The following is a 21,719-nucleotide window of genomic DNA, read 5'->3' on the forward strand; positions in this document are numbered from 1 at the left end:
TTTCTTCCTTTACCTTCCTTCATTTCCTTTCTTTTCTTTGTCCTATCCTATTTTCTCTTTCCTCTTTTCTTCCTTCATTCCCTCAGTCATGAACACATTGAGTCCCTGAGCCTAAGACTCGTGTCAAAGTGGCAATTTTCATATTCCAAGCCCAGCCTTGAGCTCTGATATATCAAAGATAAACCTCATTCCACATTCTCTGACCTAGAACAATTCCTCCAGCATGCTACCATCAGCGCTGAGCCTTTTATCAAAAGGCTGGAAGCACCGGCGATCTCATGCTGCCTCTGCTTTCAGGGACAAAACAAGGCAACAATGTCAATGTCGACTGTGTCCTGGGGATGTCATGTACAGTACGGGTAACTGTAGTTAGCAATGCTACATTGTAGTCTTGAAAGTTGCCAAGAGAATAGATCTTTAATGTCCTCACCACACAAAAGAAATGGTAACTATGTGAGAATGACAGAGGTGTTAGCTAACCTATAGTGGTGATCATTTCGCAATATATACGTATATCAAATCAACTCTTATACACTTTAAACTTACACAGTGTTATATGTCAATTATGTCTCAATAAAGCTGGGGAGAAATTTTTTAAAAAGCAACGATGATTAAAAGAATAACAATAACAACAACAAAAACAGGGCGCGGAACTCCCTAAGGGCCTGCCTGACCACCTACCTACCTCTAGGTGAGGTTGGAAAGGAAAGAGCTGTCCTAGTTCACCAGACTCTCAGGTGAATCCTAGGTTCCCCAGCCCAGGACAAGCTAGAGCAGCGGGGAAAAGTGTGCTGGGGATGGGGCCAGGGCCAGCTGGGTGCCTCATCACTGGCATAATCTTGGCGCCCGCTGTTGGCACCTCAGGTACTTCATGAAGACAACCAGGAGATCATTGAGATGATTCTCTTGACATTGCTGTAACTTACAAGTAACTGTTCTCTCACCAAACCAAAAACATAACACAGAGGGGTGGAGACTAGAAATTTCACAGCTACAAAAATAGACTGTCTTGGGAGGTTGGGAGTCCTTGTGCCCTGAATTTGTCTGCGTCTATCTCCTAGAGATTTTCCCTGTGGATGCACTTTGCTCAAGAAATAAAAACAATCTGAAATCGCAATTCAGAGTTACTGATAGAGTCTTATCACGAACCAAAATTGCCCATGGCTATGACTACATCTGAATCAATTCAATTTGTAACAGATAAGAAAAAATGGAAAGATGGATGGGAAGAAAAATAGGAGGATGGGTGGGAGAGAAAGAATCAATCTGGCTCCTGGCAGACTGTAAAATCTGACTCTGAAAGAAACAGATAATAATTGACACTGGAAAAGAACAGAGAAAATAGTTAGTTCTGGCTAAGACAATAGAAGGTATAATCAAATTTTGACCAAAATTGCAGTCTGCACATTTTGAGGTGGGGAAGATGAACTGGCTGGAAATAATGAAACTCACAAAGGTAAAAGTTTGGTGGGAAATTTTTATAAGGAAAAAAACTGAAAATTTGCACAGGAAAAAGGTGATTCTGATGAGAAGAATGTTAGTGAAATGAAAACAGAAAAAAAATGATGAAAACAGTTTAACTGTGCTATATGAAAAATTGATCCAGGAATTAAATGAATCTAATGGAATCACAGCCTTTCTCAACCACAAATGCACTGATGCATGAGATGATTGTTGGTTGGGTTTTGTTTCTTGTAAACATGGACATAAATATCCTTGAACGTGTTATACACCCGCTGGCCTTCGCTGCCCATCATTCCAGGTGTGTTAGTTTCCTGTGGCTACTGTAACAAAGTGCCACAAACTGGGTGGCTTAACCCAACAGAAATTTATTTTCTCACGTTTCTGGAGGCTAGAAATCCAAAATCGGGGTGTCACAAGGCCACTCTCCCTCTGAGGGCTCCAAGGAAGAATCCTTCCCTGCTTCTCCCTAACTTCTGGTGGTGGCCGACGACCCTTGGCATTCCTTGGTTTGTAGACGCATCTCTGCCTCTGTCATCACATGGCCTTTTCCACTGTATGTCTGGGTCCAAATTCCCCTCTTCTTATGAGGACAACAATCATATTGGATTTAGAGCCCCCTTAATCCAGTATGATCTCATTTTAACATGATTATATCTGCAAAAATCCTATTTCCAGATGAGGTCACATTCACAGGTTCCAGGTGGACATGAATTGGGGTGGGGAGTGGAGGTGCTATTCAAGCCAGTCCACCAGGACAAACTCAGATTTGGGTCCTATCTCACTCACCTCTCCCTATTCTTAAGCACACCTACCCTTGTCCTCTGTAGCATGAAGGAGATGCTTTTTGAACTCTGAAGACAGGAAGGCCCATTTCTGAAATTGAAAACGAATCCTCTACACTGGGCAGAAATAACAAGGTTGGGGACACTTGTCCCATCTGCCCTGAACTGCTAAGCGGGAGAGGGTTCCTGATTGACTGGCTAGTTCCCAGTTCTGCAGGCTGGTCTTCCTTTATTCATACCTGTCCCCCTCAGCAAACCACAGGACGCACTCACATGCCCTCTAGACACCCTATAGGAGGCATTACTTGGACACACTTTGCACACAGACTCACCAACCATAGACTATCAGAGAAACAAAAAATGCATATGTAAATCACTGTATTCCCTGCAACCAATGAAACTACAATGTTGGTTTTTGTTTTCCTGGTGAGAAGACTCCCCACCTTTTGTGAACAGTTATAAACACTCACAGCTTTAAAAGTCCTCCAACATATATTTTTAAAAGTGCATTCGAACCCAGTATCTGCAGAATCCTTTTAGTCCTTGCAGGAAACCCTGGGTTTCTGGGAGATGTCAACCACATCAACAAAGCGGGCGGCCAGGCTTTGAGCAATGATGTCATATTTGTGTATTTGAGAAATCGCTTTGCATAAAGGGTTATTTTTCTAAATAAAGCCCAATTTTATTTTCAATAATATTTCCCATCTTCACTGATTGAAAATGGTGTCCTTTTTATCACTAAATTTGTTTCAATTAGGATGTTTCCCAACCATTTGTCCTATTCCAATAGATTGTTCTAGTCTTTGACCAGCACCCCCTTTGTTTTTTTGCTGTAGGTTTATAAGTTTTCATATCCAGTGGGTTCTTCTCTTGATATGTTCACCTGTTATTATTCCAAATAAACAGACATCTTTCATGGCATTTCCACTATGACTTGGTCTAATATAGTTTATTCCCTAAGACCCCTCTGGGCCAAGACTCTTAAAACTCAAAAGTCTGCTTTCTGCAAAAACCTCCTTTCCAGGACTGCCATGTACGGCTGTGCAGGTTGTACACTAAACAACCACATGGTCATCAGTCACATCACATCCCTATACATCAGATGTTCATATTTACAGTATCTTGTTGGTTTTCTAAAATGCACATTGATTCACATTTCCTTTTTTTTTTTTTTTAGATTTTTAAAAAAATGTATTGGGGAAGGGGAACAACCAAATTGTTGTCCTTCAATCTTAGTTGTGTAAAGTGCAGCTAGCTCAGCTCCAAGTCCAGTTGCCATCCAGCCACCCATCAGCATCTTGCGGCCACTCAGCTCAAGGTGCCATGTTCAATCTTAGTTGTGGTTGGGAGTAGCCCACCATCCATGTGGGAGTAGAACCGGCAACCTTGTTGTTAGGAACATGTGCTCTCACCAGCTGAGCCATCCTGCCATCTGTTGGCAGCTCAGCAGCAGCTCAGCTCGGGCGCAGCTCACTGGCCATGTGGGAATCGAACCAGCGACCCTGTTGCTCAGAGCTCATGCTCTTAACCAACTGAGCCACTCGGCTGGCCAATTCACATTTCTAACATCTCTGAAATCGGAGTGCACCTCATGTGAAAGGGATGCCATAGTTTAATTAGCAGTGTGAGAAACCATGATGTTATACTGTTTCTGGAAAAACCACACAGCTAGTAACAGACAGAACTGGGATTTGAACCCAGCAAGACAACCCACAGTTATAATTTAATGCAGGGGCTTGTGCTACATATTGGGAGAAAACCCTGCATCCAGTCACTTGGAGGAAGAAGAAATTTTTCACCACAGTGTGATAGCATGTGTGCAAGCGCCCATGAGCATCAGTATGTGAATGGGGTGGGCTCAGGGGAAACGAGATGTGGCCCTGGGAGACGCCAGGACCCACCGCCCCTCCCTCTTGCCCAGCTCTTCCTTCTGGAGGAGATGCGAGAGCGCAAGTTCGATGGCTTCGCCCGCACCATCCAGAAGGCCTGGCGGCGCCATGTAGCAGTCCGGAAATATGAAGAGATGCGGGAGGAAGGTGAGAGGCTGCAGGTGGGAGGCTCAGGGTGGAGACAGATGGACCTGGAAGAGCCAAGCCACAACCTCTGCCTCCAACCCTGTGTCCCCAACAGCTTCCAACATCCTGCTGAACAAGAAGGAACGGAGACGGAATAGTATCAATCGGAACTTCGTTGGGGACTACCTGGGGCTGGAGGAGCGGCCGGAGCTGCGTCAGTTCCTGGGCAAGAGGGAGCGTGTGGACTTTGCCGACTCAGTCACCAAGTATGACCGCCGCTTCAAGGTGAGGCACTAGCAAGTGGGTACATCCAGGACCCTGGCACCCCCATCACAGGTACATTCTCACCTGGTCTGGACACACCTGCCCACAGGTATATATTTGCCTAGCCTAGATACACTGTCCCATCACAGGTACACCCTCACCTGGCCGGGGCACACCTGCCCACAGGTATATGTTCAACTAATGTAGATACATCTGTCCATCAAATATGCACTAATGTAGCCCAGATACACCTGTCCACCAGATGCATCTTCACCTGGCCAGACACATCTGTCCACAATTACACACTCACCTCACCCAGAAGCCCTGACCACAAGGCCACCCTCACTTATCCTGGACACACCTATCCATTAGGTACACCATCACCAAGTCTATACAGACCTGTCAATTAGACATACCATCACCTGGCCCAGATACACTTGTGCACAGGTACTCTCTTCTGGTCTGGGCACCCATGTCCAACAGGTATGCCTTCACCTATCCTGTACCTGTTCACTGCCCCAGACACCCCATTTCTAGCTAATATACTCTTACTTAACCTCTTATTATATAACGTAACCACTCATATACCTTCCCATGGAGGGACACCTTCGCCGGACCTGTCTTTTACCTGACCTACCAGCACCACCCCTATGCCTAGGGCTGGTCCCTCGGGACCAGGCTGCCCATGCCCAGGGCTCCTGACATCAGCCTCTCTGGTACTACATCCTCACAGCCCATCAAGAGGGACTTGATCCTCACACCCAGGTGTGTGTATGTGATTGGACGAGAGAAGGTGAAGAAGGGACCTGAGAAGGGCCAGGTGCGTGAGGTCCTGAAGAAGAAGCTGGAGATCCAGGCCCTGCGAGGAGTTTCCCTCAGGTGAGGCCTGGCACCAACCTGCTCCACAGTCACCCTTGCCTGCCCCTTGTCATCCTCAGCTGACCTCATACTTGTTACACCATCTGTAACCCCGACTATCTTACCTGCTGCTATACCTATAACCCTGTCTTGGCCCTACCTGTCACTTTTACCTGCCCCCGCACTCATGATCCCTATTTGCCAACCGCACTTGTCCCCTCACCTGACTTCTCACCTGACCCTTCTCTATTACCGCCTTCCCCAGTTCCTTGCCACTTTTCCTGCTTGCCCCCACCTGTGTAACTCCTTACTTGCTCCTTACCTGATCCTCCCCTGTTGCATCTCCTTCTACCACACTCACCTGTCATTCTCACTTGACTTTCTTCCCGCCCTGCCCTCAGCACGCGGCAGGACGACTTTTTCATCCTCCAAGAAGACGGGACCGACAACTTCCTGGAAAGCATCTTCAAGACCGAGTTCGTCAGCCTCCTGTGCAAGCGCTTCGAGGAGGCAGCGCGGAGGCCCCTGCCCCTCACCTTCAGTGACACGTACGCCCCCACCACTATCACCATCCTCGAGTTAGTCTAGGCACAGCAGCCCCTCTCCCACCCGACGAACCGGCCGAACTCCCCTTCTGCCCCGTCACCCACCAGTGCCCGGCCGGCAAAGGATGGAGTGAGGAGGTAATACCCCCACCCCACCCCACGCCGCTTGGGAAGCAGGTGCCTCCACAGCTTCCCGCTCTCCCCACAGACTACAGTTCCGGGTGAAGAAGGAGGGCTGGGGCGGAGGTGGCACCCGCAGTGTGACCTTCTCCCGTGGCTCCGGCGACGTGGTGGTGCTCAAGGCTAGCGGCCGGACACTCACCGTTAGCGTGGGTGACGGGATGCCCAAAAGCTCCAGTAAGTCTGTGCAGAACCGGGGGCGGAGCCATATAGGCGGGGTCAGCGAGGTGACCAATGACTGGGTGAGAAATGTGGAGGGGGCGTAGCCAAAGAGGCAGCCTGTGAGGGGCGAGCCGTGCAGGGGGCGGACCCAAAAAGTGAGAGGTGGGTCCTGGAGGGGTGGGACCAACCACTGGGCGGAGCCAGTGTTCTAGTAACTAAGGGGAGGTACTGATGGGAGAGCCAGTGAGCCTGAGACGACCGGATCTGGGGCGGAGCCAGATAGGACTGGACTTGTGGGAGAGGCCAAGAGCCTGGTCTAGTCTGGCCACCACTCAAATCTCTGTATCCTTTCCCTTGTTCTTTTCAGAGCCTACAAGGAAAGGACTGGCCCAGGGAAAACCAAGACGGTCGGCCCATGCCCCTTCCCGGGCAGCCCCTGGGCTCCCCAGAGGTGAGGAGATGGCCCCCACTAAATGTCTTCCCTTGTCTCTTGTGGGTTCCATGACCTAAACGAGACCTCCTGTCAACAGGATTTAACAAGCAGAGCTGACCACTCTCTTCTCTGTCCAGGCCTTTCCATACCTCCTCATCTCCCACAGAATAAAGGCTAAGCTTAGTTTGGTATTCAAAGTCCTTCAGAATTCAACCCCAACTAACCACTGACCTCTTCTCTCCTCCCATCTTACACTCCTGTCAGGCAAGCTACATCATATTTTGCCAACTTACCAAATGTGTTCTTACCTTCAGGCCTTTGCTGGGGCTGTTTGCTCTGCCTGTCTCCCAAATTCCTATTCCACTTGAGCTCCTATTTATCCTCCAAGACCTATTCACAAAAGTTCTCCTACAGAAGGGGGTGGGGATTTTACCACTGTAGAACCTCTCTCTGGTCCCTTTTGGCCCCTGGGTCCCTCCCTCTGGTCCAGTCACTATACTGGATTGAGAGTGTGGCTGCCTCCTCCCTCAGACTGGAAACTTGGCCATCACCCTGATAAATGCCCATATCCTTGCTCCAACCACAGGTCTAGACCGTAATGGGGTGCCCCCCTCTGCCAGAGGGGGCCCCCTGCCCTTGGAGATCACATCTGGAAGGGGGTCCCAGCGGCCTCCCCGAGGCCCTCCATCCTCAGCCCTGAGGACCAGCAGACGCCCCCGGGCACAGCTCCCCTCAGAGCACAACACAGAATTCCTCAACGTGCCAGATCAGGGCGTGGCTGGGTAGGTGGGGTAGCAGGGCAACCCCAGGAGGTGGGCAGGTGATTGAGGGAGTATCTAGAGCTGTGACGAGCACCCCCCTGTGCCCACAGCATGCAGAGGAAGCGCAGCGTGGGGCAGCGGCCTGTGCCCGGTGTGGGCCGCCCCAAGCCCCAGCCACGGACGCATGGCCCGCGGTGCCGGGCACTGTACCAGTACATGGGCCAAGACGTGGACGAGCTGAGCTTCAACGTGAATGAAGTCATTGAAATCCTCATGGAAGGTATGTGTGCCAGGACAGAGGTGGGAGGTGTCAGAACCCTGACATAACCAGGCAGCCCCCCACTAGAGCATACCCCTCCTGTTGGAGAACAGAGGTGGCCAGCTAGCTCCCAGTCCCTGACAGAAATACACTTTTCTGAGACAGTGGCTGCATAGGCTAGAGGCCTTGGCCTGGAGGTCACCTCCTAAGCCACATGGGAGCCTGACCTCACTGCATCACACCCAGTACCCCAGCCTCATTTTTGTCACCTGTCAAACATAGGGCTAAAAGCAGAACCTCAGAGACCAAGTGTGAGTAGGAAATGGGCCATGTCTGGATGGCCCAGGCCACCTCCTACCTTAGTCCCCTGGGCTGCCCCAGAGGAACCTTGGACTCAACAGTACCCTCTGCAGGTGGGTGGGGGAACACCATGGGGGTCATTCCTGGGTCCACTATGGGGATTGCAGGGAGGGGCCTGTAAGAGATGAAGAAACAGTGCAAGTGAATGGTCTAGAAGATGACAGCGTGTGAGCCAGGGACAAGGAAAAACCATGTATGTGTCCCTCCCTCCCTTCCATTTGTCACTCTCTTTTCAGCCTATGCCTTACATCAGGCCAGTAGAAATGCATCAGACCAACACTGAGCCAGTATGAAGGTTTTCTCTGGGGTGAGTTGGGTACCGCCTCACACTCTCTTCTCTCCCACAGATCCTTCGGGCTGGTGGAAAGGCCGACTGCATGGCCAGGAGGGCCTTTTCCCAGGAAACTATGTGGAGAAGATATGAGTGGGTGTGCCCACAATTCTGTCCTCGCACCTGCCAGGAAGCCAGGCCTTGCTAGAGGGGGGTCTCGTCTCCCTTGGCTGCATTGGCTAGAAGGTCCAGTCCTGTGGTCTCCAGCCCATCCCACCCCTGGTCCTGGGTGGGTCTGGTAGTCACCACTGCAGCCACCCCTGGGCCCTGGCTTCCCCCATGTCACACCAGTTTCCCCCTGTGTCACACAGGGCTAACAGCAGAGCCTACCTCCCAGCTGCCTTGTGACTACAAAATGAGTTGTCTCCTGTAAGCAATGTGCGGGGCATATTCGGGGGAGGGAGGAGGTGGTCCTTGACAAACATGATCTCTCTCTCTTCTCTCTTCACTCAGGCAATAAACATTTGCCAGGTGGAAGTGTGAACTAACTGAGCACCAACCTTCTCAGAACCTTGTGACATAGGAGCAGCAAATGCCCCATTTTACAAGTGGAAAAATGAAGGCTCAGAGGTTGAGTCATTTGCCTAAGATTCCACAGAGCCAAGCCTTGTAAAGCTTGAGTTTGTCTCACTTGCCAATTTCCAAAAGCTGCATCCCAGCTTTTTTTGCACAAAATGGTCCAGTAGGTCCTGACAGATCTGAATCTGCAGCCCCCAAACCTATCTGGAACCCAACTGGACCCAGAGGAAGGAGGCAGGTCCCACATGGCCCCCCTCACCCCATGTCTGTGCTTTCTTAGCCCTCATTCACCTGGAACCAGGACAGGTTCTGACATTCCAGGGCTCTGGATTTCTGCACTTATGGTCACGGGTGAAAGGGTCAGCCTGGCTACTGGTCTTCCCAGCTGTCAGACCCCATGCAGGAGTCTGAGCCTCTGAGTACTCCATGCAGGAGCAGCTGGAACTGGCTGGGAGTCCTGCCATGGTCTGGTCCTGAGGATCCTGGCTTACCAGATGGACACTGCCTCTGTGCTCAGCCCCTCAAAGAGCAGCCAGTATGGGAGAATGGTAGGGTCAGAACTGAGCCAGAGAAGGGACAGCGGCTGACTGGCCAGCTGAGCCTCCTGCAGGATCTGAACTCTCTCTCTCCCTTCTGCACTGACCTAGGGAAGCTAAGTGTGGCTGGAAAAAAATCCCAGTGCTGCAGCTGGGTCTCAACAGCCCTTTTGTTAGTGAATTGTTATACAAAAGCATTTAGCCAGTACCTTGATTGTCCCTGTTCCTTCTATGTCTCACTTTCTTACTCTACTACCCAACCACCATTGTGTGCATGTCTCACTGCAAGACTTAGATTAAGGACAGATGGCAGGGAGGACAACCGACATGAGCCACTGACCTCATCAGCTGGGCATTTCCTGGTTCTGAAGAGGAAATTAGTGTTTCTGTCTCCCTTCTCTGCCCTCGAACTCCCCCTGTAGACTGCCCCTCCTTCTGGCACTTTGGGGTACAGCCCCATGACCCCACTACTGTGGCAGGCACAACATATGTAGGAAGTACGGCCTTCTGGATAGGATGGATAGATGAGGTTTGGGTGGGGTACTAGGTATGGAGAAGGGAGTAGGTTTGACATTCTAACAGATAGCCTCTCACATCTGGGTGACAGCGTCTGCAAACCTGTCACCTAGGCCCCACCCACTTAGCCCCACATCCTGTTGACTCTTAAAAAAATCTCCTAAATTGGGCCCTTCGTCTTCCTTCCTTGTATGCCTGTCCTGTCTAAAGCCTCACCACACCCTTCCCCAGACTGCACCAACCTCCCCTGCACACACACACCCCTCCACCCTGCATCAAAATGATGTTTTTAAGAGTTTTTAACCATATTAAAATAATCAAGTTTTTTTAATTAAAACAGCACAAAAGTGTGAAATATCTGTCTCTCCCTCACTTGAAAATCCCTGTTCCCCTCCCCAATTTTTAATGTCTCCTTCTAATGGTATTCTCTGCATATAAAGGCATATAGATACCAAAAAACAAAAAGCACATAAGTACATCTTATGTACACAGATGGGAATACATTGCACATAAAGTCTACAATCGCCTAGAACTCAACATACACCTCTTGAACAGTTAAATAATGTATTATAGGGTGGCCAGGTGGCTCAGTTGGTTAGAGCATGTGCTCTTAACAAGGTTGCTGATGCGACTCCCGCATGGGATGGTGGGCTGCACCACCCCCCCGCAACTAGATTGAAAACGGCAGCTGGACTTGGAGCTGAGCTGCGCCCTCCACAACTAAGATTGAAGGACAACAACTTGACTTGGAGCTGATGGGTCCTGGGAAAAACACATTGTTCCTCAATAAAGTTAAAATAATAATACTGCTACTACTAATAATAATATGTATTATAGAGATCTGAGATCAAAGATCCACTTCACAGTCCTCCAATAGCCCATCTTCCAAAGGACAGCCAGGGATCAGATGGTGTACCTCCCCCTGCTGAAAATTCATTAGTGTTTAGAATAGAAACCACACTCCTCTCTCCAGTTCACAAGGCCCAGCATGACCTTCCCTGCACCATATTCACTTTCTGACCTCCACACCCTGCCTCCACTCCGCTCCAGCAGCTGCTGATAGCTCCCCTTACTGTTCCTTGAAAGAGATAAGCTTGTCCCTCCCCACTTCAGGGCATTTGCACCAGCTATCCACTCTTTCCAGAGTGCTCTGGCCCCGTGACCTTCCACTGGCTCACTTCTACCTATCAAGCAACAGCTCAGAAGTCACCTCACAGAGAGACTTCCCTGACATCACTATCTTTTTTTTCTTTGTAGCACTTAACCTCAGACCGTTTTCTGCATTTCTTGTGTTTCCCAGTTTAAAATGTGAGCGGCCTCTGAGGGCAGGGATGTTTGTCTGTACTGTTTAACTCTGCACCTAGCACACAGTAGGTTGGACAGGGGACTCATTCCACGCCAGTACACCCAGTGCCATCCTCCTGGAAACACCATTCCGGACTGACAGTTACCTTGCTTTCAGCCCCTGGCTATCACAACGGACCCACTCCAACTTCAGAACTAAGTGCAGTGAAAAGTTTGACGACCACTGATTGCCAATGTCCTTCCAAAAAAGGCTGCCCACTCAACACGACCTCTTGGAAAAGTAGAACCGCTGTTTATCGCCTTTCGAGGGCTGGTGACAGGACAGGAGGGAATGAAGATGCCCATTTTGCAGACGAAAACACAGGCCTGGGAAAATTTTAATCCCGGATCTCAGCGCAGACTCTGTTCAACGTGCACCCCATGATTGCCCTCGGCTAGCAACTCCGCCCCTGGGTCGGCTCTGCAGTTCAGGATTCGGGTTCTCAGCCCCCGCCCCCTCGCGGAGCGCAGTGCGCAGGTCCCGCCCCCCGCTCTCGCGAGAGCGGGAAGGCGGAAAATGGCGTCGGCGTGAACGCGAGCCCGCGGCCGCCCAGAGAGTCGTCGCAGCTTCAGCCAGAGCCGCCGGAGCCGCGGGAACAAGAGGCCGAGCCGGGCCGAGGATGGTGAGCTCGGCGCCGGGGATGCGGCGAACCAGCGGGGACTGGCGGGGAGCAGCCCCGTCATGCACACAGCCTCCGGTCGACCCCGCCCCCACATCCGGGCACTCACCCACAGCTAGCTGTCACTCGGCGAGCGCCCTACCCCCTACTTCCGGCCCCGGCTATACTGGGCCACGCCCACAGAGCACGGGCTCCGCCCCTGATCCTTATACTTCCGGGACCCCGGCACCTCGAAGTTCTGCACAACTCGAGCCCGGCGGGCATATATATATATATATCTCCACCCTCAAACAATGCACTTGGCCACTTCTGGCCCCTCCAGTATCTTCCTAGCCGCGCCTTGTTTAGAGCCCCGCCTTCATCGTCTTTGTCCTGCCCACTCGGCCACGCCCCTGCCGCGTAGAGTGCCTCCCACCTTCCCAATTTGGGTAGGAGGGGATGCTGCTTTCATATGAGCAATTCCTGACGGATGTCCTCTTCTACATTTGGGACGCCGCCCAACTCCCTGTCTGGGGATGGAGACAGGAGGCAGTAGCCCAATCCAGCCTCATCCCCTGCCCTCTCTTAATGGTGCCTTCTTGGGATGGGGGCTGACTGGGTGATGTCTCGGGCGTTCGCTGCTTCAGGAATGCCCAACGGTCTTGGCGGGGTGGGAGGAGTTCCTCTGGCTGACCCCAGCAGACACTGGGCCCAGAGGGGTTGGCTCTCCCCACCTTTCTTCCACCAGGAGGAGGAACCCTTGGGGCCCAGCCCGGACATGCCGGCTACTGCAGAGCCCAGCTCCAGTGAGACTGACAAGGAAGTTTTGTCCCCCGTTGTAGCTGCTACAGCCACCTCTTTCTCCATGGGGGAGGAGCCAGGCCCTGACCGGGCAATCACACCCCCAGTGTGGGAACGTGGAGGGCTTAGAGGGGCCCAGCAGGGTGCATTCCCAGTCCCAGACAGTGGCCAGCCTTGCCCTGGACCCAGCTTTGGCCTGACAAGCACAGTCTCCGGGACCAGCGAGGACCTGCGGCCTCCCAGACGACGCCCACTACCAGGTGACCTGTGATGGGGCCTTGTGTGGGGTCACAGGCCCTGGAACAATAGGAGTGAGGAGTGCAGAGTATCTCCAAACTTGGGCTTTATCTAGAGGGAATCACCATTTACTGAACACCAAGTGTGTGCCAGGCTGTGGCTACAGTGATGAGCTAGGGGCTAGGCCAACTCAGGCTCTGCCCTCTGGCAGTTCCATCTAATGGAGGAGACAGAATAAAGGCCCCGGTAGGAAACCATAGGGTAATTCCAGCCACGTATATGCCTTTCTGGTGGAGAGCCCTGGACAGCGTGGGTGGGGAAGGGACAAGTGACCTGGCTGTGTGCATCCTACAGGGAAGCAGATACCCTGCTCCAGCCCTGGCTGCTGCCTCAGTTTCCCCAGCATTCGCGACCTGGCACAGCATCTGCGTACCCACTGCCCACCCACACAGTCCCTGGAAGGTAGGGCCAGGGTAGGATGTGGGTGGCAGATTAGGGTGGGAGGCAGGCAGAGCCTCCAGGATGACCTTGGCCACCCCACTCCACTCCTCTGTCCCCCAACCCTGCCTTGCCAGGCAAACTCTTCCGCTGTTCCGCCCTGAGCTGCACGGAGACCTTCCCCAGCATGCAGGAATTGGTGGCACACAGCAAGCTTCACTACAAACCCAATCGCTACTTCAAGTGAGACCCAGACCACCCCGAACTCCTTTGGTGCTTAGTGACCAGGCAGCTCCGCCCACCGCTGGTGTGATAGCCAGTACTTGGGAACCCGGCCTTTCCCCATCCTAGTCAGGGGTTGGGTCTGGATGTGGGTGTGGCCTCGGGCAAGCCCTGCCTTTACCTGCCCAAGGAGAGAGACTGGTACCTGGAGTAAGTCCCAGGGATCTGAAGGGGTGGGGCTTACGTGGGTGGGGCTCCGCCCAGTCCCTCTAACTCCCAAGAGGAAAACTGATTACCTAAGTCGAAATTGAGACTTCTTACTCGTTTTCCCAGGAGGGGTTCGGAAGGGTCGCGGCCACAGTAGGGGGATGCTTAGGTCAAGCTCCTCCCTGCAGGTGGGGGATTTGTGATTTGGGCCTGGGCGCGCTCACTACTCTCACGGAGCGGATCCCCAGGTGGCATTGGATAGGCCCCGCCCTCGTTCCCCAGTAGACCCAGCCCAGCCCTGTGCCTGCCCCCAGGTGTGAGAACTGCCTCCTGCGCTTCCGCACGCACCGCTCGCTCTTCAAGCATCTGCATGTTTGCGCCGAGCATGCGCAGAGCCCAGCCCCGCCGCCACCCCCCGCCCTCGACAAGGAGCCACTCGCGCTCGAGCGCCCCCCGGAGTGCGACCCCGCGTTGGCGCCGGGCCTGCAGTTCCCGCTGCTCGAGCCCTTCACGACCCCAGCCCCTGCCCCCGCCGGGCCCTTCCTGCCCTACTTGAACCCCGCGCCCTTTGGCCTAAGCCCCCCACGCCTGCGCACCTTCCTGGCCACCGCGCCCGGCCCGCCTGCCTCCAGCGCCGCCGTGTGGAAAAAGAGCCAAGGTGAGTGTGACGGCTGGGGAGCCAGAAGGGTGGTCTGGGCTCGCTACGATTTTTGACCTTGGCCCGCCCATATACCACAGGAGCAGGCGGCAGCCCGCGAAGACCCCAGGGCGGCTCCGACGCGCCCTCAGGTGCGTGCAGGTGACCACCAGGGCGGGATGGAGGGGTTTCTGTCCTTCGCCCTGCCGGGCCCAGGAGATACTGGGAGGCAGCAGTGCCAGCCCCGAAATACAGGATTTTGCCTTAAACAACCGGCCCTCGTGCCTTCATCTGCGCCGGCGTTTCCGTGTAATGCTCGTGCCAGGTTCACGATTCCCTCCCCCTGCTGTGGTTCCGGGGACGAGACGCGGAGAAGTCAAGTTCAGTGCCCCTAATTCCGGGGCGGGGGTGACGGATTAGCCAGACCAGATCCTCGGCGTCCAGGAACTGATGGGGAGGTGGGGAAAGGTCCGAGCCTTCCTCGCCTATGTCCACCGCCCTCGGAAGTGGACGGGTCCTTGGCAGGGGCCAGGGACTGATGGGATCCCGCCTGCCCGCAGGGCACGCGGCCCCGAGCCGCATCGTGTGGGAGCACACGCGGGGCCGCTACTCGTGCATGCAGTGCGCCTTCTCCACGGCCTCGCGGCCCGCCATGACCCTGCACCTGGAGGACCACCGCCCTGTCGCCCCCGTGGCCCCGGCGTCCGGGCAACCGCGCCCCGACCCCGACGCGCGGGCGGGTAAGGCCAGGGAGCTCGCGGATGGGGTGGGGGGGGCGGGGTCCACGAGGTGAGGGGCGGGGCCGAGGCTCAGGCGCCCCCTCCTCTACCCCACCCAGACCCGGCCCCGCTTGCACCCAAGGTGTCGCCGCTGCTGTCAGAGGGGGAATGTCCAGGTTTCTCGCCGCCCTGAACCCCGCCGCTTAGAGGGTGGGTCGTGAGGTGTGGGTAGTTTTGTAATTTTAGGGGCGCCTGAGATGGATGGGGTGGGGGACAATAAAAAGAGGCGCGATGAACTGGCCTGTGCTGTGTCGGTCCCTTGCCCTCTGATGTGCAACAGGCTGGTCTAGCAGTCCTAGACGCTACCCCCTTGGGAGGGGGCAGGCCTCCCCACTGCCCACCTGTGTCCCACCTCTCGTCACCTCAACACTGGGACCCAGGTCTACACCTCAGTCCGCCAGTGCCTACTGTCCTGTGCCAGCACTTCCCGAAGCCAGATGGGATGAAAGTTTCCAGTTTAGTTTTTTTTAAGTCCCAGGAATCTGTGGGGAGGACAGGCTGGGAGGCTGGTCCTGAGAAAGTTCTGGGACTGGCCCAGTTGGAGCCTCCCCAGGTCCTGAGGCCAGCCAGTGCTGACTTGTAGAGAGGTGAGAGGGTGGTGGGGCAGCCCAGTCAGAAGGCCGTGTCAGGGTCCCCAGAGTTGGACACTCTGTGACAGGCTGGAACTCAGGCTTCATCCTTGTCCTCCCTCACTTCTCCTGCCCTGGTTCTGAGAAGGAGGGTGGGTCAAGGTCAGGCCTGGAGAGCATGGACTTCTTGCCTCCTTAGTACTCCTCTTTCTTCATGGGAAGTCAGACCTGGGCCAGGGTTCAGACTCAGGTGCCCTGCTGTGTCAGCCCTGCTGTCACCAGAACCTGGCAGGCTAAACCTCCTAGATATGGAAGCCCCATGTGTTAGCAGCCAAGTCTCAGGCTGGTTTTACCTCTTGCATCTTACTCCCTTCCAGCCCCATGGTCCTCTAGCCCAAAGCCTCAACCTCCTCCCCTGCCTTGGGAACTCAAAGCAATCCCTCCTGCCTTTCCTCCCAGTCTGAACATCCCTAGAAACCAGGGGTCTTTTCTGATGGTGCACCTCCCCTGCCTAGTACCCTTCAGTGGCTTCCTACAACTATCTAGATGAAGATCCTGTTCTCCTAGTAGCCCACAAGGCCCCATTAAAACCTCCCCTTCCCCTCCTCCCCTTCCTCCAACACAGACATCCTATGAGCAAGCACCTGAGCAGAAGCGCCTCCAGTCCTCCACTGAGGTGGTTGTCACTCAGTACCAGCTGTGGGGCCAGATGGGCCATCAGGGGATAGGGCTACAGGGCCCCCTGAGCTCCCCCTCTCTCAGCCAGAAGCCTTGGAACCATGACTGTGACCTTGGGGAAGACTCAGCCTTCCTGCATCTCACTTTCCTAGTCCTTAAAATGGGTGTCATGATGCTCACTCCTGGAGTCCTTGTGAGGATTCAAAGGACTGGGAAGAGAGGGAGGGGGCTTGGGAAATGTTTGCAAATGAGTCACATCCCTCTGGTCACCAAGCCCATGGCTTCCTGGACCTTCTCAAGAACCTAGGGAGGAGGTGGGGCAGGGTCAAGGAGTTTATTTTACAGATAGAGAAGATGAGGCTAGGAAGTGAAGCTGACAGCCCTGACTCTAGCCAGGCCCAGTTCCAAGTCACTAGCTGATTCCGCACCACCTTGGAAGCTGGGCAGTTACCACCCATGAGAAAACCCAGGAAGCTGGGCCCCAAGGGCGCTCTCCCCTTTCCCCACACTCCCAAGGCCACTAGGTGTCCTGGGAAATCCTGCCCTAGTCCCAGGCTTTCCTGGATCTCCAGGGACAGGGCTTAGTGGTCCCCTTCCCCCGGGCTCCCAGCCCATCTCTAGGGTACCGGGTTTCCCCAACCCCTAGGAGTCTTGGTTCCCCATTAAGTCCCTCATTCAGCCACCCCAAAATCCAGGCGATGCCACTTCTCAGTCTGTCAGAACCTTTCCAGAGAGACCCAGAGGCCAACATCTTGGTCCAGGTGCGCCCCTACCCCATCACCCATGTAGAAGCAGCCACCCCTCCCATGAGTATAAAGGGTCCACAGCCCCAACTGTCCTCTGGAGCCAACTGAAACCCTGCCCCGAGGCCTCGGGGAGCTAGTTTACCACCTGGCCTGGGCACCCTGTTCACTCCAAAAACTACCTCCTCCTTCATCCCCTCCCAACTCATATCCAACCTTGTCTGCTCACCTGGGAAGCATTACTGCTCCCAGTGTCCCTTCTAGGCTCCCGCAGCCCCTGCCCTCCCTCTGGCCAAACTATAACCCCACAGAAGTGCCCCCCCCCCCCCGCCGCCCCAACCCGAACTTCAGGATGCCGGCAAGCTGAGTCCTCGTAGGGCCCCGGCTTGCCCAGCAGAGGGCGCCCAGCAGTGTCTGTCTGAAGGAGAACGACGGCCCGCGAGCAGCTGCCCCAACCCTAGCAGGTGGTCTAGGGACTGCAGGTTCATGCTGAACGGGCTGAGCGGCTTAAGTCCACGTGAGGCCGGCCAGGTGGCCGGCCACCTGCTGGCAGTTGTCTGGCACCAGCTTCGTCACCGGCGAGTGCCGGCTCGGTTACCCTCACCCAGGACTGGGGGAGGGGAGGTGAAAGCTCCTGACGCGGGTCCGAGAACTCCTATCCCTGGCTCCCGACTTCACGCGCGCCCTCGGATCGGCGCCCAGGTGCTTAGCCCTCCGGGCGCTCAGACCACACGTGGCTGCCCCGGCCACCACCACCCTGCACCGGCCCTCCCCCGCCCGGATTAGGGCAATTGAGTGCACCGCCCTCAGCTCTTCTGCTGAGATCCGGTGCGCCTGCTTCGGCTTCTCACACGCGATCGAAACCCCGGCGGCCCCCCTCTCTGACCCACACAGTTCCAGACACTCACCCCAACGAGTCCCCCCCCCCTCGTCTCCCTCACCGCCCCCACACACACACCCTCAATTCACCAAGACAGGCCCAGGCCTGCTTCACTTCTCACGGCTTCTGGTTCTGCAGCACCTAGTGCAGCGTTCTGTCCTTGTTCAAGGCCGCAGTGTCTTGGAAGGTACCAAACACACAAAAGGGAGTGGAGGGGCACACGCCCCCCGGGGGCCTTGCTGGCAGGCTTTCTGCCCGGGAGGGACCCTCCAAACTCCAAGTTCCGGCCTGTGGGTTTCCATACCCAGTGGCCTGCCTGAAGCCTGGGGAGTCACTGTCATTCACTCTTCAGCTTACCTTCATTAAGCAAAGACTGTATGCTCTCGGCAATCAATCATCCCTTGTTCTTTGTTTCCCTTCTTCACCAAACACTTGGGAGGGTCAGTCAGCCCATGACCAGCCTGTGCTGGCTGGTCTCAGAGACCCAGCAAGGGCCCAGACCTCATCATCCCTGGCCTCCTGGGGCCCCTGCTTGGAGGGGGACCCACATCTGGAAATGTGACTCAGGATGCATGACTGTCTGTGCAGGGACAGATGCACAGGCACAGAGGCTCAAGTATGCTCAGGCTGTGCTCTTAAAGCAGACATTATAAACTAGGCAGTCATTTCTGACTGTGCTGCCTGAGCCTTCACGGCAGGGCAGGCAAAATGAAGGGCTCCTGCTAGGAATTCAAGTCCTCAAGACAAAAGAGCCTTCCTCTGGATCTTTCTGGATCCTTCTGGAAACTTCTATGTCCTTGCAACTCCAGGTATGACCCTCGGATCAGCAGCATCGGCATCACCTGGGACGTTGCAGCCTGAGAAGCCTTACCACGGACCAAAGGCAGACCCTGCGCTTTAACAACAGGGACTAAACACCGGTGCTTCCCAGCTTAGCTGCACATCAGAATCACCCCACAAGTGTCTAAGAAACCCCCAGGCTCAGGCCACACCCTAGACCAACTAAGTCTGAATCTCCAGGAGTTTGTCTCTTTGTAAACTCAAGCAGTCCCAATGAGTGACTAAACTGAAAATCAGGGCTCTGCACTCTCCCAGCCAGTGTGTTCTCCCTCTATCTATGCACTGAGGTCACTGCCCTTCTGGGGAAACTTACCCGGCTGGGCCTCATCCTAACGGTGCTAGTCTTACCCACTACCTTCATCCCCTTTTCTCTGGCCTCCCACCTATCTCTATTTTCCTCCCACCCCTCTGTCCTCTGGGAACCTGGGGTGTCCTCAGACACCCTCTCTCCCTAGGGGCCAAGGTCTTGGATACTACCCACCCACCCACCCCCAAATCTGCCATCCTGGTGGGCCATCTGCTCAGTTGCAGTCATCCATGGCCCCATGTGACACCTGCCCCTGCAACAGGGAAGTCCTGCTCAGAGCTGGGAATCAGACTGCAGAGAAGTGTTGAAATGAGGAAGGCAGATGAGGTAAGAGCTGCGAAAGGGCCTCGCCCATCACTCAGCAGACTGCTGGGTCTCCCACCAAGAGAGCCAGACCATGCCCCTTCCCCACTGAGAACTCCCCGTCCCATGGAGGCACCGGCTAGAGTTGGCCTTGGCCTGCCTCTGTCGGCAGGAGGTCCTCAGGGCCTGGCACCAGGTCCTCCATGGAGCCTGGAAGTTAGCAGGGCATGTGGTAGGAGTGAGGGGGACAGCAGAGAGCCAAGAAACTAGTGTCTGTGTTGTGAATGTGCTGACCTCTGATGCACGGAGCAGGGAGACATCAGCAGACAGGTCAGGAACTCAAGAAGTGCCCAGCAGGATCTGGGGACAAGCCGCTGGCTGTCCCCGCCTCCTTTGCTTCCTCCTCTGCCCTCCCCACATAGTGGGGCCTGTGGAGCAGAAGCCACAGTCACTTCCTGAAGGCAGCAGCCTCAGCTCAGGTCCCACTCGCCCTGTGGCCCATCACCTGCCTGCAGCCATGGTGAGTCCCCAAACCCTGAGAGAGCCCCCACTGGCTAGAGGTAGGAAGTGCCACGGGTGGAAATTCGGGGAGGGGGTGGTACATATTCCAAGAGTGGAGCAGAGAAGGGGCTAGAAAAGCCATCTGGGAAATAGGAATGACAGACACAAAGGCCCAGAGGTGGAAAGCAACCAGGACACACCTCTGGGACAGTCTGAGCTCCAAGGGGCCCGTGGCCCAGGCTGAGGCTGCAACTATAAGGGGGGACAGGTGGCACTGCTCAGACAACTCCCTTCCCCCAGGTCAGCATGAACAGCAGCCTGGTAACAGACAGCCAGGGTGAGCGCAGGGGCTTCCTGTGGGTAACAAAGTGGGTCAGGCACCCACTACCTGCCCCCACCCCAGCCATTCACCCCAGGTGTGACCTTTCTGGCCCTGTGGGCCATCTGGAAGCCCTTGCCCTGACCCAGCGGGTAGGGGGACCTTTACAGAGGCATTTCAGACCCCAGGCGGGAATCGCAGCCTTTTCTCACATTCTCTGGCTGGGAGAGTGAGGCATAGGCAGGGGGAGAGGACATGCGATCCTCCCCATCTCCTTGATCCCAGGTGAAACCAGGCTTGGGGGCCTGCAGCAGGGCCACCTCTGGGGAATGTCACCAGAGCAGGCCTGTCCTACTTTGTGCATCTGCCTGAGCCTGACTGATGGTGCAGGGTTGTCTCCACAGTGCGTGGGACAGACTGTATGTACCATAGATGGCGCATGTACCTGACCATGCCCGTGCTTGGGGGCATGCCTGCCATCCTCGTGGCCATTGTCAACAGTGAGCGTCCCTGACTACTAGCCTGTCTGGGACTATGAGAGACCCTGTGCCCACACCTGCCTCTAGGCCCCCGAGTGTCTCTGCATCCATCTCTGAGAGTCTGTGACAGTCAGACTGGATGTGGCTGAGTATACTCCTGGCTTTGTCCCCTCTATGTTCTTTATTTCAACAAGTATTTACTGAGCACCTACTGTATGCCAGGCACTGGGAGGACAGCAATGAATGAGAAAGTCACTGCCCACACATTTAAAAAAATAAGTAAAATAAATATGATACATGGTGGCAGGTACTAAGAGAAAAATCATGCAGGTTGGGGACTTGGGGTTAACAGGCTTCCTCTGGCTGCCATGAGGGGACTAACTAGAGATGGAGGGTGGACAGGAGTCCAGGAAGGAGGCAACTGGATGGCGCCTCCGGTGGATGAGTGCTGCAGTCAGAAGTGGTTGAATTCCGGATGTATTTTGCAATTAGAACAGAAGGGACTGGGGACATGTGGGGTGTGTGAAAGAACAAGAGGGAAGGAGTGGTGTGTCTGTGACCGTGTCCTTGTGTCCCCATGTCCATCTCTCCAACACCCATGTGTACCAGTCCCTGCCTGACTGGCTCTGTGTCTCCTAGGGAAGCCATCAGGACTTCCGGAGCCTTCAAGCAAAGTTCCAGGCCTCTCAGCCTGAGACCAGCGAACTCCCCCTAAAATCCCCAAAGCCGGAGTTCAAGAAACTCCTCAAGAAGTTTCCACAGCCTGAGCTAAGCGAGCACTCCAAGAAGCCCCCGCAGCCTGAGTTCAGTGTAGTGCCCAGGAAGCCCCCGCAGCCTGAGTTCACTGACCT

At 54.7% G+C, this 21,719-nt stretch overlaps 3 protein-coding genes across 4 annotated transcripts in view; all 3 read left to right on the forward strand.

Annotated features, from left to right (window-relative positions):
* Positions 1–10,599, forward strand: part of MYO1F (myosin IF) — a 33,011-nt gene extending 22,412 nt beyond the window's left edge. The window contains exons 20-28 of the mRNA XM_019667625.1: positions 4,168–4,282; positions 4,377–4,546; positions 5,259–5,404; positions 5,785–5,931; positions 6,137–6,285; positions 6,638–6,721; positions 7,290–7,485; positions 7,575–7,744; positions 8,431–10,599. Of these exons, the coding sequence (XP_019523170.1) occupies positions 4,168–4,282; positions 4,377–4,546; positions 5,259–5,404; positions 5,785–5,931; positions 6,137–6,285; positions 6,638–6,721; positions 7,290–7,485; positions 7,575–7,744; positions 8,431–8,507 (1,254 nt within the window). The 3' untranslated portion in view covers positions 8,508–10,599. The remainder of the gene's footprint in view (positions 1–4,167; positions 4,283–4,376; positions 4,547–5,258; positions 5,405–5,784; positions 5,932–6,136; positions 6,286–6,637; positions 6,722–7,289; positions 7,486–7,574; positions 7,745–8,430) is intronic.
* A 1,625-nt stretch (positions 10,600–12,224) lies between these two features.
* Positions 12,225–19,782, forward strand: ZNF414 (zinc finger protein 414). Of its 2 annotated transcripts, none has more exons than XM_019667626.1 (7): positions 12,225–12,989; positions 13,321–13,428; positions 13,542–13,647; positions 14,148–14,491; positions 14,572–14,622; positions 15,031–15,210; positions 18,929–19,782. In XM_019667626.1, exons 1-7 carry the CDS (start codon positions 12,533–12,535, stop codon positions 19,018–19,020), a joined length of 1,338 nt encoding a protein of 445 aa, XP_019523171.1. In that variant the 5' UTR covers positions 12,225–12,532; the 3' UTR covers positions 19,021–19,782. The 2 variants fall into 2 exon arrangements, with proteins under 2 accessions (XP_019523171.1, XP_019523172.1); XM_019667627.1 differs by lacking the exon at positions 18,929–19,782 and adding an exon at positions 15,309–15,485.
* PRAM1 (PML-RARA regulated adaptor molecule 1) overlaps positions 19,173–21,719 on the forward strand; it is a 7,652-nt gene continuing 5,105 nt past the window's right edge. Inside the window, exons 1-3 of the mRNA XM_019667601.1 lie at positions 19,173–19,176; positions 19,683–20,089; positions 21,508–21,714. Of these exons, the coding sequence (XP_019523146.1) occupies positions 19,173–19,176; positions 19,683–20,089; positions 21,508–21,714 (618 nt within the window). The remainder of the gene's footprint in view (positions 19,177–19,682; positions 20,090–21,507; positions 21,715–21,719) is intronic.

Source organism: Hipposideros armiger, unplaced genomic scaffold (assembly GCF_001890085.2).
Source record: "Hipposideros armiger isolate ML-2016 unplaced genomic scaffold, ASM189008v1 scaffold_502, whole genome shotgun sequence".
Classification (NCBI taxonomy): Eukaryota; Metazoa; Chordata; class Mammalia; order Chiroptera; family Hipposideridae; genus Hipposideros; species Hipposideros armiger.

Bases quoted from the DNA above. Each gene is read 5' to 3' on its own strand.
- ZNF414 (XM_019667626.1), top strand. From the start codon at position 12,533: ATGGGGGCTGACTGGGTGATGTCTCGGGCGTTCGCTGCTTCAGGAATG. The intron at 13,648-14,147 runs GTGAGACCCAGA...GCCTGCCCCCAG, and splicing joins AAACCCAATCGCTACTTCAA to GTGTGAGAACTGCCTCCTGC. The intron at 15,211-18,928 runs GTAAGGCCAGGG...TTGCAACTCCAG, and splicing joins CGACCCCGACGCGCGGGCGG to GTATGACCCTCGGATCAGCA.